Source organism: Saccoglossus kowalevskii, chromosome 7 (genome assembly GCF_978046115.1).
Source record: "Saccoglossus kowalevskii chromosome 7, keSacKowa6.1, whole genome shotgun sequence".
NCBI classification, from domain to species: Eukaryota; Metazoa; Hemichordata; class Enteropneusta; family Harrimaniidae; genus Saccoglossus; species Saccoglossus kowalevskii.
Genome location: NC_140647.1, coordinates 26472632 through 26493560, shown reverse-complemented (window position 1 = coordinate 26493560; position 20929 = coordinate 26472632). Strand labels below are relative to the sequence as shown.

Genomic DNA, 20929 nt, shown 5'->3' with positions numbered 1-20929 from the left:
ACGTATTTAACTACTTTCATAGCAAAATATATTTTACTAAATATTTGGTTAAATATTCAAATAAGATTATGTTTCATTAGGTTTGAACACTCTGAGTTTAAAATGTTTGAATCAGGCGATTACTAATAAAAGTTATCGCAAATGTTGAGGAAATATATAACAAACGAGCGAAACCAGTTGATGGTTTTGTTTTCTATCTGGACGTTATTTTATATTTTAGTTCACTGTGGATTAAGTAAAGTAAATGTCTTCGCATGTATGATACCCTAATATCCGTGCCATGATGTTGACCTGAGGTTATAGTTCATTGTTAGTACTATATCGCACCGTAGTGTAAACAGAACGTGTACAACGTTTTCTGAAACTGTTGACAACAATGGCGACTTCGAGCGGCATGCATAGGAACGAGTCATCCACTGCTATGATGGCCTTAGCAGGCTATGCGGGAGACTCTGAGCCAGAAATTGACAGTGATGTCGAACTGGAAACTGGTAGTGACAAGACAAAGAAAGCAGAAGGTAAGTCACTCACTGGTTTTGTCAGTCGTTTTCCTATTATTACTTTTTATCATGGAAGAAAAATAAGATACATGTACAGTATATGGCACAGATCTAGAAGCAGTACCTATACACGAATTGGTGACGTCATAAAATACATGACCTTCAATCGGGGTCGTTTCCTCGGTATATACGAATTGGTATATACAAATTACAATAAAGATACTTAAGACATTACACATAAGGTAAAACAAATCACGTGACAATATAATGATAATAACGGTAATAAATCCTAGCTTAACAGTTGAACAGAACGCTCATATAGTCAGTCGGGTGACGCCGAGGGTCACGAACTGTGTTGCAAAATGGCCGTGTGATTGAAACTGGGTCATGGCGTGACGGGTGAGGAAGACATCATTAAACACTCAAAATCACAATGAAACGGGGAAGTGGTTGCATATTACGGCGTAGCCAACATGGGAAATAAAAAAACGCCCAATACAAACAACATGGGTTCGAATCACACTAGATACACACTCACCAGAACCGAAGCAATCAGAAACGAGCAATCGTTTTGGCTTTTCCGTTCAACTCATCGGAACACTGGAGTAGTTAGAAAAATGAACACCACTTAACGACCAATGTCGTGGCGTGGTACACAAGCGTGCCATCAAAATAAAACAAAATTAGCTTGAAAAGACAGTGGGTTCGAGTCCCACTCAGAGCTACCGTAAAAATGTAAATCAAATAAACTGAAATCTCTCAAACCGTAAACAAGTAAACAAAGAACGTCGCAAAAAAATAATAAACCTCACAAAACTCCACCATACAAAACTGAATGAATAAATAATAAAATAACTAACGTCTTAAACTGGACGACGCGCAATTTGTTCAACAGTTTCCAGATTGTGACAAGAGATAAACAAGACCCAAGTCAAGGTAAGTTTTGTTAAAGTGTCGATGGCGTCCCCTATATTACGAAAACAATTCAGGCAACAGACGAATATCTTCTGTGGTGTTGTTGAATTTATACTGTGTCTGCGGAATTGTTGATTGAGGGTTCGAAGCCAGCAGTTAACATTTTGTTAGAAAGTTTCACAATTATATCCAATGATACCAGTATATTTATTTCATTATTTTAACAACTTGCAATGCAGTGTTCTCCCCAAAGCGTTTTAGCGTAGCGGGGCCGCTACTCCATTATTTATGCCGCTACTCTGAGAGATTGCCCGCTACTCTGTGGCATTTCCTGTTACTCTTTGTTTTAGCTTGTTAATACACGTGCGAATCTGTTAGTCAGCGTCATCAGCGTCCGGTACTGTGAGCCAAATCAGGTGTGAATGGAAACATGTCAGTGCTTACGCAAAGACAATGGACTAATACAGCTTCGTACTTCGACAATAAACACTTTCGCCCTATTTAATTTGGGTAATAGCGAGTATTTTCTCAGTAGCATATTTGGCTGGAAGAAGCAACGATGTCAAACAGCAGAAATATTACGTTGTGGTTCCGCGTAGAACGCCCTGCTGGGCCCCTGGTTGCAAGCGATAAACCCAACAGCAACGCGGTCACCGGTACCCCTGTCGGCAGTGGTACTAAACGTGTCCAAGATGATGTTACAACGAAAAGTGCAAAAAAATAAACTCTAGATTTGATGCACAATGGACAACAAAATATACGTGGCTGAGAGAAACATCCGATGGCAAAGGTAAAAAAAGTATTTATTTGTAGCGTTTTACTTGGAAGCGAGTTCTGACCTAGTTTAGTAAATTTTTGTATGGCTTCATTTTTTGCCGATCGTCGAAAAATTTTTTTGGAAACGACCTTCTTTCTGGAAGTTCAAAAATTGTTGGCTACGATTTATCAAAGTAACTAATACTAGTATTGTGTTTTGAAATAGTTGGGTAAAGTTTATCGTGGCAATTTTTAAGTTTAGCGACTTTTCAAAATGGCGGCAATTTGTTTATTTTCGTGTTGATCGTGACGATATTTTTTAAATACAAGTATTGATTCGCTCCTATTTCTTATCTTTTAGGAATGCTGTGTCACATATGTGGAAAATTCAACTTAAAAACATCCAGAAATAGTTCTTTGGTATGGAATTCTATGCCATGTATAAATATTACGAAATATGCTATCGATAAACACGCACACTCGGAGATGCACAAGAAGGCCATGTCATTTAATAGAAGTGGGAAGCAAAGAAAATCACGGCGTTCTCAAAAGCTGCAGATCACTGGGCTTCCATGAAAGTCCGAAGAATCAACATTACATAGAAATCACACAGCAGCAGATTCATTTAATCTTCTACATAAATTTGTTAAAAAATAAAGACACATTTTCATCCATGCAAGCCTGTCATTATTGTTTTCTTTATCTTCAGACAAATGCTAATGATATGTAAATTATATGCAAATTAGCCGCCACTCTGATACATTTTTCTGGGGAGAACACTGCAATGGTGGAAGTTGGTCAAACACAAGTTCTTACACCTAAATAAGTATCAAATATTTGTCGACACATTTATTCTCTCAACCTTGTAGAGGTGGAAATTAATTAATTAAACAACAGGTATTTACTCACAAATATAATGGTCAATATTTGTCCATACATTCATTCTGTCAATTTAAGAACTTGTAATTGTTGGAATTAATCAAATGAGAGTTGCCTACACCAAAATAAGTTTCAAATACTTGTCCACACATTTATTCTCTCAATTTAACAACTTGTAATTTGTGGAAGTAAATTAAATGCGACTTTTCTACACCAAAATAAGTCTAAAATATTTGTCCACACATTTAGTCTCTCAATTTAACAACTTGTAATTGTGGGAATTAATCAAACGCGAGTTGTTTACACCAAAATAAGTCTCAAATATTAGTCCATACATTTATTCTCTCAATTTAACAACTTGTAATGGTGTAAAATAATTAAACGAGAGTTGTCTACACCAAAATAAGTCTAAAATATTTGTCCGCACATTTATTCTCTCAATTTAACAACGTGTAATGGTGTAAAATAATTAAACGAGAGCTGTCTACACCAAAATGAGTCTAAAATATTTGTCCGCACATTTATTCTCTCAATTTAACAACTTGTAATAGTGTAAAATAATTAAACGAGAGCTGTCTACACCAAAATAAGTTTCAAATACTTGTCCACACATTTATTCTCTCAATTTAACAACTTGTAATTTGTGGAAGTAAATTAAATGCGACTTTTCTACACCAAAATAAGTCTAAAATATTTGTCCACACATTTAGTCTCTCAATTTAACAACTTGTAATTGTGGGAATTAATCAAACGCGAGTTGTCTACACCAAAATAAGTCTAAAATATTTGTCCGCACATTTATTCTCTCAATTTAACAACTTGTAATAGTGTAAAATAATTAAACGAGAGCTGTCTACACCAAAATAAGTCTAAAATATTTGCCCGCACATTTATTCTCTCAATTTAACAACTTGTAATGGTGTAAAATTATTAAACGAGAGCTGTCTAACCAAAATAAGTCTAAAATATTGGTCCGCACATTTATTCTTTCAATTTAACAACCTGTAATTGTGGGAATTAATCAAACGTGAGTTGTTTACATCAAACTAAGTATTAAATATTTGTTGAGACATTTATTCTCTCAATTTAACAACTTGTAATGGTGTAAAATAATTAAACGAGAGCTGTCTACACCAAAATAAGTCTAAAATATTTGTCCGCACATTTATTCTCTCAATTTAACAACTTGTAATGGTGTAAAATAATTAAACGAGAGCTGTCTACACCAAAATAAGTCTAAAATATTTGTCCGCACATTTATTCTCTCAATTTAACAACATGTAATTGTGGGAATTAATCAAACGAGAGATGTCTACATAAAAATAAGTCTAAAATATTTGTCCGCACATTTATTCTTTCAATTTAACAACCTGTAATTGTGGGAATTAATCAAACGTGAGTTGTTTACATCAAACTAAGTATTAAATATTTGTTGAGACATTTATTCTCTCAATTTAACAACTTGTAATGGTGTAAAATAATTAAACGAGTTGTCTACACCAAAATTAATCTCAAATATTTGTCCACACATTTATTGTCACAATTTAACCACTTGTTAATAGTGGAAATTACTTAAACGCGACTTGTTTAATCAGTTGACATCAATGCAACTTACCCGCAGACAGTGCACAACAGAGTATCATTATTGAGCAATTATAAACAGGAACGTGTCTTGGCATTAGGTTTAGGGTCGGGTCAGGTATGGGCAACGGAATTATTAACAGGAACATTATATAACAGGAACGTGTCTTGGCATTAGGGTTAGGGTCGGGTCAGGTATGGGCAACGCAAATGGCAAAAACCCAATTGGCAAGATGTACACTAACGGGTTATGGCATGCATATAGTTTACACAAGTAAAAACACCAAATTGGCAATTTTTTGGACAATTGTAACTCAATAATAGAAATATGTTGTATTTCTATATATATACACACTATATAGTCTTATCAAATGCAAACACATCCAGTCAATCCAATGTGGTCTTGTGGGTCAGTTCTCTACATAGTGATCAGGAGGACCTGGGTTCAATTCCCTTGCCTGCCCATCTTTTTCTCGCAAACACCATTTGGCAATAAAGCTAAATATGACAACAAATTATTTAATTTGCATGACAACCCACATAGCTCAGTTGATTTGTACTATGTCAGCAATGTGAGCGATCGCTGGTTCGAATCCAGTATGTTTAGTTAGATTTTTGAATGCTAGTGAAGACAGTGCTCCTATGAATAGGACTTAAATCCTAACTCCTGTGTGAAGACACTTGTGGTACAGTGGACAAGACAGTGTGCTGGGAACTCAAAGATTGCAAGTTCGAACCATGGATTGGACACTCCTACAAAAGACGTTAAAAACATAAACAGCGGATTCAAAAACTCAAGTCAGGAAAACAGAACACAAGAATACTACCCCACATGGAAGCCAGTCGTCGAAGAACGAACACAGTCGAAGAATGAACACAGTTGACAGCTGTAGGTCACGTGCAACAACAGACACGAGGAGCAAGGCTGCTCTCCAAATGGGTCCCTTCTTTTGTATTGACCCCCTAAGGATTGCTAATCCCCCTTTCTAACTCTTCCCCCAAAAATAATATATCGCCCCTTTTAAAATGTATTGACCCACAAATTAATGAATATTCATGAGCACAGAAACTGCTACCTCATGAATAAATTAGCATAATTTAAAAAAAAATTGCATAAAGTGTAGGTACTCCTTCTGGAGCTCTGCCCAGTATATTTTGCCTTAATGGAATTGAAGAGGGCAGGACTCCAGAAGACGTACCTACACTTTATGCAATTTTTTTTAATTATGCTAATTTATTCATGACGTAGCAGTTTCTGTGCTCATGAATATTCATTAATTTGTGGGTCAATACATTTTAAAAGGGGCGATATATTATTTTTGGGGGAAGAGTTAGAAAGGGGGATCAGTAATCATTAGGGGGTCAATACAAAAGAAGGGACCCATTTGGAGAGCAGCTATGCTCCTCGTGTCTGTTGTTGCACGTGACCTACAGCTGTCAACTGTGTTCGTTCTTCGTCGACTTCGACTGCCTTCCATGTGAGGTAGTATTCTTGCGTTCTGTTTTTCTGACTTGAGTTTTTGAATTCGCTGTTTATGTTTTTAACGTCTTTCATGTCTTTTGTAGGAGTGTCCAATCCGTGATTCGAACTTGCGATCTTTGAGTTCCCAGCGCACTGTCTTGTCCACTGTACCACAAGTGTCTTCACACAAGAGATAGGATTTAAGTCCTATTCATAGTAGCACTGTCTTCACTAGCATTCAAAAATCTAACTAAACATACTGGATTCGAACCAGCGATCGCTCACATTACTGACATAGTACAAATCAACTGAGCTATGTGGGTAGTCATGCAAATTGAATAATTTGTTGTCATATTTAGCTTTATTGCCAAATAGTGTTTGCGAGAAAAAGATAGGCAGGCAAGGGAATTGAACCCAGCTCCTCCTGATCACTATGTAGAGAACTGACCCACAAGACCACGATGGATTGACTGGTTTTGTTTGCATTTGATAAGAGTATATATATAGAAATACAACATATTTCTATTATTGAGTTACAATTGTCCAAAAAATTGCCAATTTGGTGTTTTTACTTGTGTAAACTATATGCATGCCATAACCCGTTAGTGTACATCTTGCCAATTGGGTTTTTGCCATTTGCGTTGCCCATACCTGACCCGACCCTAACCCTAATGCCAAGACACGTTGCTGTTAATAATTCCGTTGCCCATACCTGACCCGACCCTAAACCTAATGCCAAGACACGTTCCTGTTTATATTTGCTCAATAATGATACTCTGTTGTGCACTGTCTGCGGGTAAGTTGCATTGATGTCAACTGATTAAACAAGTCGCGTTTAAGTAATTTCCACTATTAACAAGTGGTTAAATTGTGACAATAAATGTGTGGACAAATATTTGAGATTAATTTTGGTGTAGACAACTCGTTTAATTATTTTACACCATTACAAGTTGTTAAATTGAGAGAATAAATTTCTCAACAAATATTTAATACTTAGTTTGGTGTAAACAACTCACGTTTGATTAATTCCCACAATTACAGGCTGTTAAATTAAAAGAATAAATGTGTGGATAAATATTTTATACTTATTTTGGTGTAGACAGCTCTCGTTTGATTAATTCCCACAATTACAAGTTGTTAAATTGAGAGAATAAGTGTGCGGACAAATATTTTGGACTTATTTTGGTGTAGACAGCTCTCGTTTGATTAATTCCCACAATTACAAGTTGTTAAATTGAGAGAATGAATGTGCGGACAAATATTTAATACTTATTTTGGTGTAGACAGCTCTCGTTTAATTATTTTACACCATTACAAGTTGTTAAATTGAGAGAATAAATGTGCTGACAAATGTTTTAGACTTATTTTGGTGTAGACAGCTCTCGTTTAATTATTTTACACCATTACAAGTTGTTAAATTGAGAGAATAAATGTATGGACTAATATTTGAGTCTTATTTTGGTGTAAACAACTCGCGTTTGATTAATTCCCACAAATACAAGTTGTTAAATTGAGAGAATAAATGTGTGGACAAATATTTTAGACTTATTTTGGTGTAGAAAAGTCGCATTTAATTTACTTCCACAAATTACAAATTGTTAAATTGAGAGAATAAATGTGTGGACAAATATTTGAGACTTATTTTGGTGTAGACAACTCTCATTTAATAATTTTACACCATTACAAGTTGTTAAATTGAGAGAATAAATGTAGGGACAAGCATTTGAAACTTATTTTGGTGTAGACAACTCTCATTTGATTAATTCCAACAATTTCAAGTTCTTAAATTGACAGAATGAATGTATGGCAGTGTTCTCCACAAGGGGTTTTAGGCGGGCGGCCCGCCCATCAAGTTTTACGGCCGCCCAGTAACTCTCAACACCCGCCCACCAACGTACATCCAGCTGAAATTATTTGTAAAAAGCTTGCATTGTTCTTCCCAAGCCTAAACAAAAGAGTAGTTGCCCAACCCTTTATTTTGCAATTGTTTCAACAGTCCAAACATAAACAATGTCTATTGGAAGTCTGCAAGCAGTTATCAAGTGTATTCATGGCAATGTGTCAATCGCTTGAATTCATTGTCGCCCGACATTGTTACCACTTATTGCTCACGATACGCAACTACAGTGGTTTCAATTTACAGCTGTATTTTTAATAATCGTCTTCCGATCACGAAAGAAAGAAGTAAATACGAACGAAATGTATATGCACAGAAAATAAACAAATATATTAGCAGATTGCATGTAAACTCGAACAAAAATTTAAATTCTAGCCGTATTTACAATGTTCGCTCGATTTTCATTGTGAAAACAGCATGGAGAAGGCAAACTGATGACCTTTTGATCTACCCCATTCAACGACCGTCTGCTACCCACCGCTGTTGGCGCTGTAACGATTTAGTATCTAAGTTGCATAGGGGAACAGCGCATTCTGGGTGTTCGTGTACTGAATTCGGAAAGCGGTAATAAACATCAAACATGACTGCTGGATTAGTTTACCGCGAGTATTTGTAATTGAATAATATTTTAGTTATCTTTTCCACGTACTTTTTTCAATTTATCTATTTTTTTATGTCTAATCTTTCGAGAACATATCAGATTCTTTTATTTTGCCGATTGCTAGCATTTTTTTCTTGAATTCCAAAACAATGTGTGAAAACGCAACGTATCGTGGCCGTACATGCGTAAATGCATCTTACCGTCCGTCGGCACGGGTGAGTAGATGCCACAAATAAAAATGTTATGGATTTTGTTTTGACAAATTGTCTGTTTTGGCTTCGTGGGCAATTCATCTCGTATATTTTCTACCTTATAACTCAATTATGTTTTGTACTTGCTCTTGGTTACTCGAATTGCATTTCATGAACGCAGAATAATTTGCGAACGCATAAATCACCGATTTCAAACTTTTTGCATTTCGTAAATATTGATAGTGACCAATCTGTTTGTATTTCAAAAAATTGTAACATGTTCCAATTAAATTAAATTAAAAAGAGAATAGTAAATAACTTAGTGTGTATTGCAGTTCATGTCATAAATGCGAGAATGCTGTATGTAAATGATATGCAAATTAATATGCAAATTTATGCTAATTAGGCCGCCCACCAGCTAATTTGGATTGTGGAGAACACTGTATGGACAAATATTGACCATTATATTTGTGAGTAAATACCTGTTGTTTAATTAATTTCCACCTCTACAAGGTTGAGAGAATAAATGTGTCGACAAACATTTGATACTTATTTAGGTGTAAGAACTTGTGTTTGACCAACTTCCACCATTGCAAGTTGTTAAAATAATGAAATAAATATACTGGTATCATTGGATATAATTGTGAAACTTTCTAACAAAATGTTAACTGCTGGCTTCGAACCCTCAATCAACAATTCCGCAGACACAGTATAAATTCAACAACACCACAGAAGATATTCGTCTGTTGCCTGAATTGTTTTCGTAATATAGGGGACGCCATCGACACTTTAACAAAACTTACCTTGACTTGGGTCTTGTTTATCTCTTGTCACAATCTGGAAACTGTTGAACAAATTGCGCGTCGTCCAGTTTAAGACGTTAGTTATTTTATTATTTATTCATTCAGTTTTGTATGGTGGAGTTTTGTGAGGTTTATTATTTTTTTGCGACGTTCTTTGTTTACTTGTTTACGGTTTGAGAGATTTCAGTTTATTTGATTTACGTTTTTACGGTAGCTCTGAGTGGGACTCGAACCCACTGTCTTTTCAAGCTAATTTTGTTTTATTTTGATGGCACGCTTGTGTACCACGCCACGACATTGGTCGTTAAGTGGTGTTCATTTTTCTAACTACTCCAGTGTTCCGATGAGTTGAACGGAAAAGCCAAAACGATTGCTAGTTTCTGATTGCTTCGGTTCTGGTGAGTGTGTATCTCGTGTGATTCGAACTCATGTCGTTTGTATTGAGCGTTTTTTTATTTCCCATGTTGGCTATGCCGTAATATGCAACCACTTCCCCGTTTTATTGTGATTTTGAGAGTGTTTAATGATGTTTTCCTCGCCCGTCACGCCATGACCCAGTTTCAACCACACGGCCATTTTGCAACAAGTGCGTGACCCTCAACGTGACCCGACTGACTATATGATCGTTCTGTTCAACTGTTAAGCTAGGATTTATTACCGTTATTATCATTATAATGTCACATGATTTGTTTTACCTTATGTGTAATGTCTTAAGTATCTTTATTGTAATTTGTATATACCAATTCGTATATACCGAGGAAACGACCCCGATTGAAGGTCATGTATTTTGTGACGTCACCAATTCGTGTGTAGGTACGGCTTCTAGATCCGTGCCTTGAAGAGCCAGACAAATAGTGAGTGAGTGATCACACGACAAACTAAAATTTCTAGAAAATACAAATTAGGACTCTTGTGAAAGTTGGTGTTGATTGGTGTTCTTTTCAGATCATTTTGATAGCGTCCCTTCTTTAGATTTATAAGGCATGCACTTAGCGTTTTTGAATATATATCTTGCTTATTTCTGTTCAAGCAATCAAATCTTTCTAACTGACTGTTCACTGCGTTCTGTGACATTACTGAAATACAATACGAACTACATGTATCCATTTATCATACTGTTTGTAATTCTAGGTCTTGTTGCGTATGCTGCTGAAGATGAAGAACCGAAACAACAGGAAGATGACGAAGAAGATGACGAGGATACATTTGGAGCTGAATTGGACTCAAGACCCATTGGTGATGAGGTACACAAACAACGATTTACAAATATTTCTACAATCTTGCCTGAGCTTGATGCTGCGACAGAATGTCACAATGTGAATAACACACATTCTGACAACACTGTGGATCCAGCGTTACCTTTTGTGGTATCTTTATTAATGACCTTATTACATGTATAAATCACTCTGATCGAACTACATTGTACTCTGTGTATGAAACTCTGGACTGGAAAAGCATGGTAAAATTTAGTTGAACTTTCTCGCTGCGATATTTATTTTCAAACACATCTTCCACCTTGGAAATATTATGTTATAGTTTGTAATTCGTATTTACAAATAAAGTATGGCGCTGATAATCCAGTGCAATACTGCTAAAATCACAGCACGCTGTAACTTATGAAGATAAGGTGTCTAATAATAATTATAAATTATTTATAGCGAGTCCATTGCATCTGGTATGGCATATGATGTCTTGACTGTAAGCCAGTTGTGATGTATGTCTGATGTCCTGTTTGATACACATTATAAACCTGATTTCAGGGTCGAGAGATTTGGTACAGTATTGTATATTAATTTATTATACTTTATGTATTTCAGATAATAGTTGATTACAATGCGTCAGTGAATTCTGATTCCTTGTCACAAAGTGTGAGACACCTGAGTACTGACAATATTGAGTTGCCAGCAGAACCACCTGGAAGGTGCTCAAACCATTTACAGGTAAATATGAAGCTGAACAAATATTGTTTCTGGTCCTGAAATGTTCAAAAAAGTTTTTTTTTTTTAGCTTTTAGCATAGGTGATTGCCCATCGTTATTGTCACCGACTTCTTTTTGAAAACTGTTAACTCTGTTACTTTGATACTCTATGTATAGGTTCCTTGGGTGGACCTCTGAATATTTTGTGATCATATCTCCAATTCTCTAATTTTTGGAAATATTTTTTTTGTAAAAACTTCTAATCCTGATCGCTGCTTGTTTGATTGATTTGATGCTAAGTGTTTAGTGCTGCCCATGAATTTATAAATCAAAGTTCTATGCTCCTGACAAAATGATCATCATATTTATTCTGTTGTAGTCTCCTAATGATCCATAATACGGTACATGACATTTGTTTTGATTTTTCAGGAAAAATTTTCAACATATTTTAAAAAAGGCTTCAATTTGAATGCCATGATCCAGAAAAGAAAAGATTTCCGTAATCCAAGGTACAGTATTAGGCTGATAATTAATCCTTTATCCAACCAAATCAATGTAAAAATACAAGGAGATGCCAGGATAAGGGTTAACCTTTTACCACCTGACTTTCATGCCCAAATGAATCCTAATTTTAGAGCCAGCAGACAAAATTTGTGTCAATTTTCAGTTTTTACTCAAAACATTTGGCTAATTTTGTCCCAATCAATCTGAAGGTAAGTGCAGACTATAAACAGGACTATTTTGTGAATTTGTGATAAAAAGAGAACTGGGGTGAAAAAGGTTATTGAGTTAATGTTTTGTACACGGATGCTTAGTCTTGAAATGTGTACATTAACACTTTTGTTAGTATTTTGCATTGAAATGATCATGGAAAGCTTCCATGATAGACTAAGCAAAAATGATATGACAAACTCCTGAATTTTTTTTGAAAACCATATAGTTTATGAAAAAGACAATGTGCTAATACTTTCAGTCAGACAAACCAAAGTCTGAAAATGAATATGATTCCAAATCTGAACCCAAATCCGGGGCCAACTTCAGCATCATGAGATGCAACTTGTCTTGCAATTAATATATGAGAATTCTAATACAAGTTAAAAGATAAAATACATGTAACAAGTTTTTTGTGTGATCAGATGAGATGAATCCTGCAGTAGTATTATTTTATTTATCTTGCAGCATATATGAAAAATTGATATCATTCCTTGGAATCGATGAGTTTGGTACTAATTATCCAAAAGATATGTTTGATCCTCATGGATGGACCGAAGAATCATACTATGAAGCTTTAGGTATGTATTATTTGTTAATGTGGTTTAGCACAATGTCGTCTATGTGTTCTTCACCGATTTGTACGTATTTCTACCTGCTGGATCATCCCAGGATGCCACTAGTGGTGTCATTGTTGTAGTCGCAATATGTGAGTTAGGGGTATACATAATTTGCATAACGAAGAAGCTATAATGGAGTTGTGCAATCATGTTCAAACTTAATAGATGCATCATGTCACACATGTGCACATATATTTGTTTGACGATAAGATTTTAATGTTGAAAATTCAGCAATCGATGGCCAAATAGCAGCCAATTTAATGATTAAACATACAAAATCAAGCATTAGTGCTCTTCTGAACCCAGATCTTAGATTATACAGGGACAACTTATTGTCAGTCTTGGTACATGTAATGAACATGTATATATAACAGGATCACAAGGTTTTTTCACATTCATGTTATGATTCAAAATGCTTGACTTATTCCCATTTTATTTAACGAACTGGGACTTTTTTGTTTCTATTTTTTTAGCCAAATCACAGAAGGAAGATATGGCGAGAAGAGGGAAGGAAATGAAAGAAAGAACAAAAGTAGAATTTGTGTCAGGTACAGTTGCAAAGAAACTAGCTACTGGTGGTACAGCAGTTGGACAGCCAGCTGCCACAGGTCAGTTGATAAGCTGTGTATTTTATATTCCACCAACATTGTATAGTAGTAGTATAACCTGCTGCTTCATGTAGCCTTCCAGGGTTGCGTAGCTTTGTTTAACTGCATCCAGCTATGGATATCAGTTACAGTGAGCTCTAGGATAGTCTCTGGAACTTGTGAATTTGTTCTTTTATCGTTTTTCCCAGTCTGATGATGTCATCATTTCGCAGAATGCATTTGGTCATCTTGTGATTGACTGGTTCAGTTATGCACCAGGTGTTTACCAAGTTCAGAAAATTAATATGCTGGCCTGGCTGCGAGTTGGTAAATTGAAATTAACGTGATCTAGAACCAATGAATTAATGTATCGGTTCACGTTTGAATATAAAAAATGGAAATGAATGTGTTCGAATTCATAGTGACCATTCTCAATTTCTCAAATAGAATCACGTATAAACAAAGAATTGCATTAAATGATCTATTGCTTTTACATGTACCTGTAGGATCATTAAAATACAGCTTATTTTGATATTGCCATACCTGTAATGTGAGCCAACAACACTAAGAGAGAAAAGACAGTAATTAGATCAAATACTAAATGTATGAATAAGAAGAGTGCATTTAATCCTAATGTATAATGATACATCTGTCACCGTAACGCCATAAGTTACAGTGTGTCGTAATTTTGCGGTATTTTATGGGGTATTTTCATACTACCATATAAGGAAATGCGAATTCCAAATATGGAATGATTACACGTGTAACGCCCTCTAATAATAAAAACAAACACGGCTGCCATCGGGTTTGACCAGACTCCACACAAAGAAGTTCGCTGATTCTCATGATGTATCCTTGGAAGGAAAAGATGTATAAATAATAAGGTTATTACGAGAATACCTTAAGTATGCACTCAGACAGTACGTTGCGCATCGACCTCAGCTGCGTGTCGGCCGATACTCCAGCTGTACTGTCTTTGCGCAAACTTTGAGGCATCCTCGTAATAACCTCATATTCATGTGAATATTTCAATATTTTTCAGATGATGGAACGAAGAAGAGAAAAAGTAAGTGGGATCAAAGCAGTGCAACTGTGCCGACAGCGTTAGCAAGACCACCTATTACAGTTGTCACAACCACAGTTACTAATCCTCAAGTTGTGACAGTCACCACAACTGCAAGCGGTACAAAAACAACTGTCATATCAGCTGTTGGAACTATCAAAAAACCCAAGATGGATAAATAATGTACATGGAAAATCACGTCATCGAAAGAGGTTATTTTTTGCGGCAACTAAATATTGCAGTAAATGTATGTTACTGGCAAGTTATTGGACTGAGCTGTATCAATCAATCAAAGTCTACTGTCCAATCCCCGCTACATGATATTTTTTGTTACAAAGACTCGATGTCAATGGACTAATGAAGCGTCCACTCAACACTGAAAATGGGTATCATCGTGATACAATTTTCATTTCCCTTTTTTCAAGATCAGTTATTGTCAGATCCTTATTGAACTTGCTGCTGAATGGTTTTAATGTCTTCGTCTATATCTACTCTGCATTTCAAGACACAGTACCCTGACTTTTGTTAATAAAGTATTGATGGGGCACTCATGGGCCCTGAATTTTGATCTGACTCTTTCTTTGGGTGCAATAAATATTAAAGTTGTATTCCCACTTTGTATGATCTGTAAAAATCCCTCCCACATACCCCTGATTTTGTAGGTTTGAGAAATATTATCCAATAGATTCTGAAATTGAATTTAGCAGTATCTCCTCAAATAAAGTGGCCTTGAAAAATTACAATGAAAAGTAGGTTTGATTTGATAATTACAGCTGTAATTACAGATTAGCTTCTGTGCATTTTCATTTTTGCTCTGCATATACCGTAACACAGTGTGAATACAACCATATACCTTAGTATCAAACTCGCTTTAAGGTCTGTGATGCAACTTTACATCAGACTGGAGTTTGTGTTTGCATTTTCAGGAGGTAATGTTGAACTACCCTCTGCAGAGTCATATGTGCACATAAAAACATGTTAAAAAAGTGATGTTCTTTTCAATAGTAATTGATGCATTGTATCAACAAAATTGTGTTTATCGTTGCTATAATAAGAGTTGGTCTAAGAGATGATATGCAAGTGCATGTGATATGTGCAGTAATGCTGCAGGCTTGTTTGAAGTTTGTACATGGCAGTTCAGGTTTGGTGCAATATCAAATAGATACTTGGGGTAAATATTTTAAATTGATGACAAAGTGTCGTATACTTGTTTGGGCAAAAATAACCATGCGACTCGGAAACCCACAAATGGTCCATTTTCTCATTTTCTGGTAATGCATGTCAATAAGATGAAATTGTTGCTTTTACTTAGCATATTTCCAGGTAATCAGAGCTAAATATTTGCTGCTATGAATTTTCACGATTTGGGAATTTGTATGGCCTTTCTGACATTTTATGAAGGTGACTGACACTGTTGTAGAACCCCGGAGAAATTTTTACTGCTACCACTTTAAACTTTGTGACTTGGCCCCATCAAATTTCAGAAAAGTTGTGATAAAATAACTACCATTAAAGTGCAAGTGCTGATAAAATTTACACATGCTTTGCTTGTCTCCGGTATTTCCCTTGAATATTGAATTACACCCCTGACTGCATAATGATCTGACAAGTCACCTACAGTCCACACATCTTTACATTCATCTGCCCATGGATATACATATCGGCGAGGCCATGCTTGCATGCACACATCATACCATTCATCACGGTGTCGAAGAACTTCAACAGTTGCCTCTTCTGGAATAGCATGTTCATAGCTAAAGACAACATAGTCCAGCCAACTTCTGTAACTTGTGTTATCACGTCTGAAATCATTTCCTATACGATCTAATGTCCACTGTAATTCTCCAATGTTTGGTGGCATAGTAGCATGCAACTCATCTAATACATCAATTGCATTTTGAATGTTCGCTAAACTATCAGCATTGAAATCTCCTCCATATATTACTGGTTCGTCATCAGGGATATTGAACGTTGTCATGAAGTTATATAGTTCTGCTGCTTGCTCCACTCGCACTTTATCGTTCTCTTCGCCAGTGTATGCCTGCATATGCGTTCCAAAAATATGATACAGTTGACTCTCATCATCGATGGTTTTCTCGATCTTTGCATACATGGCACCCTTGCAAAAGAATGTCCCATCAACATCAGTAAAACTCTCGTAGACCAATTCTTCTTCGTATAAAATCGGCCAACGAGAAGATATAAATACACCACCATTCTCTACCTTTGGCGGATCAACGAACTGGCAGCTATCCAGGCCAACAGTTGCGGTGTTGTGAATAAAACCGTGGTAGTTCAAAAGTTCTAAGAGATCAAGTTCTTCAGGAAAACATCCTCCCATAAACACTTCGTTGAAAATGATAACATCCAGATCTGGAGTGGTGTCAAGAACATGGAAAAAATTTCGGCAGCTAGATTCACGTTGCCCATGCTGTTCAAAGACGTAATTAATCTCGTATATGTTGTATGCTATGATGGTGAGTTCATTAACAGGTTTGGGGTCGTCATATATTATCGCTGGTGGGGCTATGCATAACACCTTCGTCCCGTTTTTACAAGTTGGGTCAATAATTGGTAGGTCAGGTAGCTCAATAGGGGGCAATTCTGTCGGGAAAGGAATCCTTGGAGGAAGTTCAGGCGGAGCAAGTTGGAAAGTATCGGAATTCAAAATATCAGCACTGCAAACATACTCCAAACTAAAGTGTTCACAATAAGTCTCAGTGGCATGGCAGTCAGGTGCATCATCTGTTGGGTAAAATATAAACAAGTTTATATTATCACTGTTAGGAGCGAAGTACACATTTAGTAGTATTTGTGGGATCTTGGCCATGTTCAATTTTGGTATGTGTTCAATGTTTATTTGTCAAGCTATTTACTAAATTTCACTTAAAGTTGTCTTCTTGTGGATACAAAATGAATTTTATCTGATCATTTTCAAATGTGAGAAAAAAATATTGACTGAAATCATACATTTGTTAGATGTAGAATTAAATGCACAGAATGAATACATTTATACTGCTGATAATGAGAATGAAATATATTCTGTAATATGCCAAGATCTGTCAAGCAGATAATTGTAGTGAATTGATATGATGTGAAATGGGCAAGGTTGTAAAAGTTACGCTATGTTTCAATATTGTCGTTCGCTGCTCCATGTAGACCAAATCCAATTATGAATAATCGTGAACTATAAATGTTTGCAGGATACAAAACTGTGCTCGTTAGATGGAAAATCAGAACGTATGTACAGTGATTGTCATTGTACGTACCAAAACAACGGGTACAAGGGAATTTACACTATTGAATACTGAAATGTGTGCAACAAAAATGATATAGTTCAGTCAAGATGGCAATACTACCAAGTTAGATTAATTTATTGCATTCTGTCATTAGCTTGGTAATTACAAATTATAATTGTTTATAATTGACAAGTCCGAGTTAATTAAATGAACGACCGAAAAACAAATAGCCAACACGTGAAAAGTAAGTTACATCAATTCAAGACGGACATATCGGACGGACGTGCATTTTGTTGGTCCTTTCTGACAATAATATGTCGAATCTATGGAAACAGCTTTTAAGAAATTGACAAGAAAAAAATGGTGGTATGTCTGTCGAACCTAGATGGAAGAAATCACTGATAATGTGTGTTTGCTTGTTCAGTTAACAAAGCAATGTAATATTGCATATTTTACAATCGATTAAATAAGAAATTATAACATGTAAAAAAAATCTGGAAGGTAAAACCACTGATCTTTATAACAGAACCGCGACTCTGACCCGAAAGAAGTCTCAATGCATGTTGACTTATGAAACTTACCTATCCATACACTTGGTCTTGTCGTGTTTACCAATATTTCATTGCATTCAACGTCTATATAAAAATGAATAAAAAACACTATCATATATACAATAATATTAAAAAGTAGGACACTGTTGAAGACAAATAAAAAAACAAAGAATACAACTGAAAAATCAAGGCAAAACATTTCTTATGATTGTGCTTTAATCTATACCCGCCGCGGTAAATAAATAAACATATGAAGTATATGCATCGAAAGATAAACCAAATCTGTATTTCAAAGATCCTATTACACTCAAATGATTGTGATTATTTATGCACAGTCCCTCTAGATAGAGGGACTGTGATGTATGGTAGATATGATACGTTTGACGCCCTTTCAACTTTAAATTACCCCTTTAACCCTACGTGGCAATCTACGTTAATCGGCAGGGATGTTATTTGTTCTACATAGCACTACCTACAAACCTGTGCAAAAACTACTGTTGTGTATATGGTAAAGGCATATACATAAACCAATCGATATCAATGGTCAATCAATCCCCCATTCCTATATACAATTTGTGAAAAGGAGGCAAGCCAAGTACAAAGATAAAATGCGCATTTTTCATTTTTAATCTGTGTTATGAGACGAAATGACGTTTGTAATTCCAACACACACATGAAGTAAAATCTTAGGATGATCACACTATCCATACATCAACTAGACAGCTAAAAAGTTACATTTTGAAGCAAAAATGAATCATCCAGTTATCATAAATACATGCCATACCACATAATGAATCGTCAACAAAATTTGTATAAGTATATATATATTAAAAGTACATATTTACCTGCCAATGTGGTAGAAATGAATGACAGTAGAATAAGCGTGGTCAGAGTCAACATGTTGCTGGTGGCATAGAATGCAAACAAGTGGAGTGATTATTTCATATTTCGATGAGTGAACTGTGTAAGAACTTTACCATCATGCAGTGTAATCTTTATCTTATGATACACTTATCTGTTACCGTGGTGTACAAGGAGATATGACACTCGATATCAATGTTGTGTGAAGTTTGAAAAAAAGATCGCTCGGTTTATCGGCAATATATCTAGTGTATATTGAGTTTACTGTGATAGTATGTTAAGCCATTACAAATATTAATACTACGATACAAAGACCAAGTGTTGTCTTAATTGTGGAGCTGTTTAACATTATATTTTGTGCCGCAGCACATGCTTGTTACTAACACTGTTATATTCAAAATTTGTTATTCTCTCTGGCACTTACTAGTTTGAATTCGCATTACTATATTATGTATGTCGCAAGTACATCAATGTGGGAAATAAACATTGCATTATCCCTCTTGATTTGCTTAAACAGTGAATTATTGATCCAACTTGTTAAAACGGGACGAAGGTGTTATGGGACTTACAAAGTAACAAGAATATTTTGCATATTTTGGTATCATGGAGCAAAGCTGCAACCTTTGTATATGTGACTTCTTCTTTAAAACTTAACTGAACTTCCACACTCATTGGTGTTCTTGTCACATTTCAGGATGATATTTTTTATATCCTTTTATAAATTTTGAATTAATTCCGGAAAACTTTCATTTTTAATCAAACTGATATTTTCTCCCTTTCGGGATGGTTCAGGTTTGTCCATTTCTTAACAATATTCCTGATTATCTTTTAGTATAATTAATTGTTTTAATATTTTGCATGTGATATTAAAATATATGGTAGATTGCCAATGCAAGGAAAGGTTTAACAACCTTGTTTTAAAATATTAATATTATTTTCACAATTAATAGTTTATTAAATACGATTATCAAAATATGAACCAATGAAATGGACGGTTGTAATAAATCCGAAAAATGGTCAATGTATTGCAATAAAATACAACTTATTTCGGCATTGACACACCTCTACAATAATGTTTGTAAGCACACAAGCAACTAGTAGAGACAATATTCTAATTACACCTAATACCAAATGTATGAATAAATGTACATTAAATCCTAATCATTCATGTTTCAGATGATGGAACTAAGAAGAGAAATGCATGTCTTCTAATTTGCTACTCTTAAAAGTATATTGTGCATCTTCCAAGGAATCGTCAAATTTGTCATGCAAACTTGAAATATAACATCTGTTGATTAATTGTGTCAGGCTGGAACCTGTTCTTTGAAAATGAAAGGAGGTAAAGAGACCTAACACATAGCTCTAAAAAGAATTCAAAGAAAATTTATGAACCCTGTCTTTTGATATGATACTTCATTTGTATACAATAAATATTAAAGTTGGATGTTCCCCAGAAAACCTCACACTGATCTCTGTAAGCATCATAAAATAAGGTCTTTGAATATTGGCACAGTTTATGAGAAATCGTTTTCAAGAGAATCCGGAAAACAGCTTTCATTGTTTCAATATTCCTGAATTAGTTGCAAAACCAGCTGATTATTATATTATATGTCATGCCGGTCACAGTAATCAGTGAGAGGTATATCATGTTCATACAAAAATGCACGTCGAGCAAATACTGTACTGTTACTGGTGCCATAGTCATCCAAACAACCGATGAATGATCTGACTTCTACTTTGAATTAAAATTGTAATAACGCAATGATAAACTATTGTTTAGATGATGTCTGCGAA

General features: G+C 35.3%; 1 protein-coding gene across 2 annotated transcripts; it reads left to right on the top strand.

The window, feature by feature from the left end:
• Nucleotides 1-164: 164 nt before the first annotated feature.
• Nucleotides 165-15050, top strand: LOC100373646 (SAP30-binding protein-like). Of its 2 annotated transcripts, none has more exons than XM_002741962.4 (7): nt 165-518; nt 10717-10829; nt 11403-11525; nt 11933-12012; nt 12683-12795; nt 13308-13382; nt 14464-15050. In XM_002741962.4, the coding sequence occupies exons 1-7, from the start codon at nt 377-379 to the stop codon at nt 14664-14666; spliced, it is 849 nt and encodes a 282-aa protein (XP_002742008.1). In that variant the 5' UTR covers nt 165-376; the 3' UTR covers nt 14667-15050. The 2 variants fall into 2 exon arrangements, with proteins under 2 accessions (XP_002742008.1, XP_002742007.1); XM_002741961.4 differs by having other exon boundaries at nt 13308-13442.
• The last annotated feature ends 5879 nt before the right edge of the window (nt 15051-20929 follow it).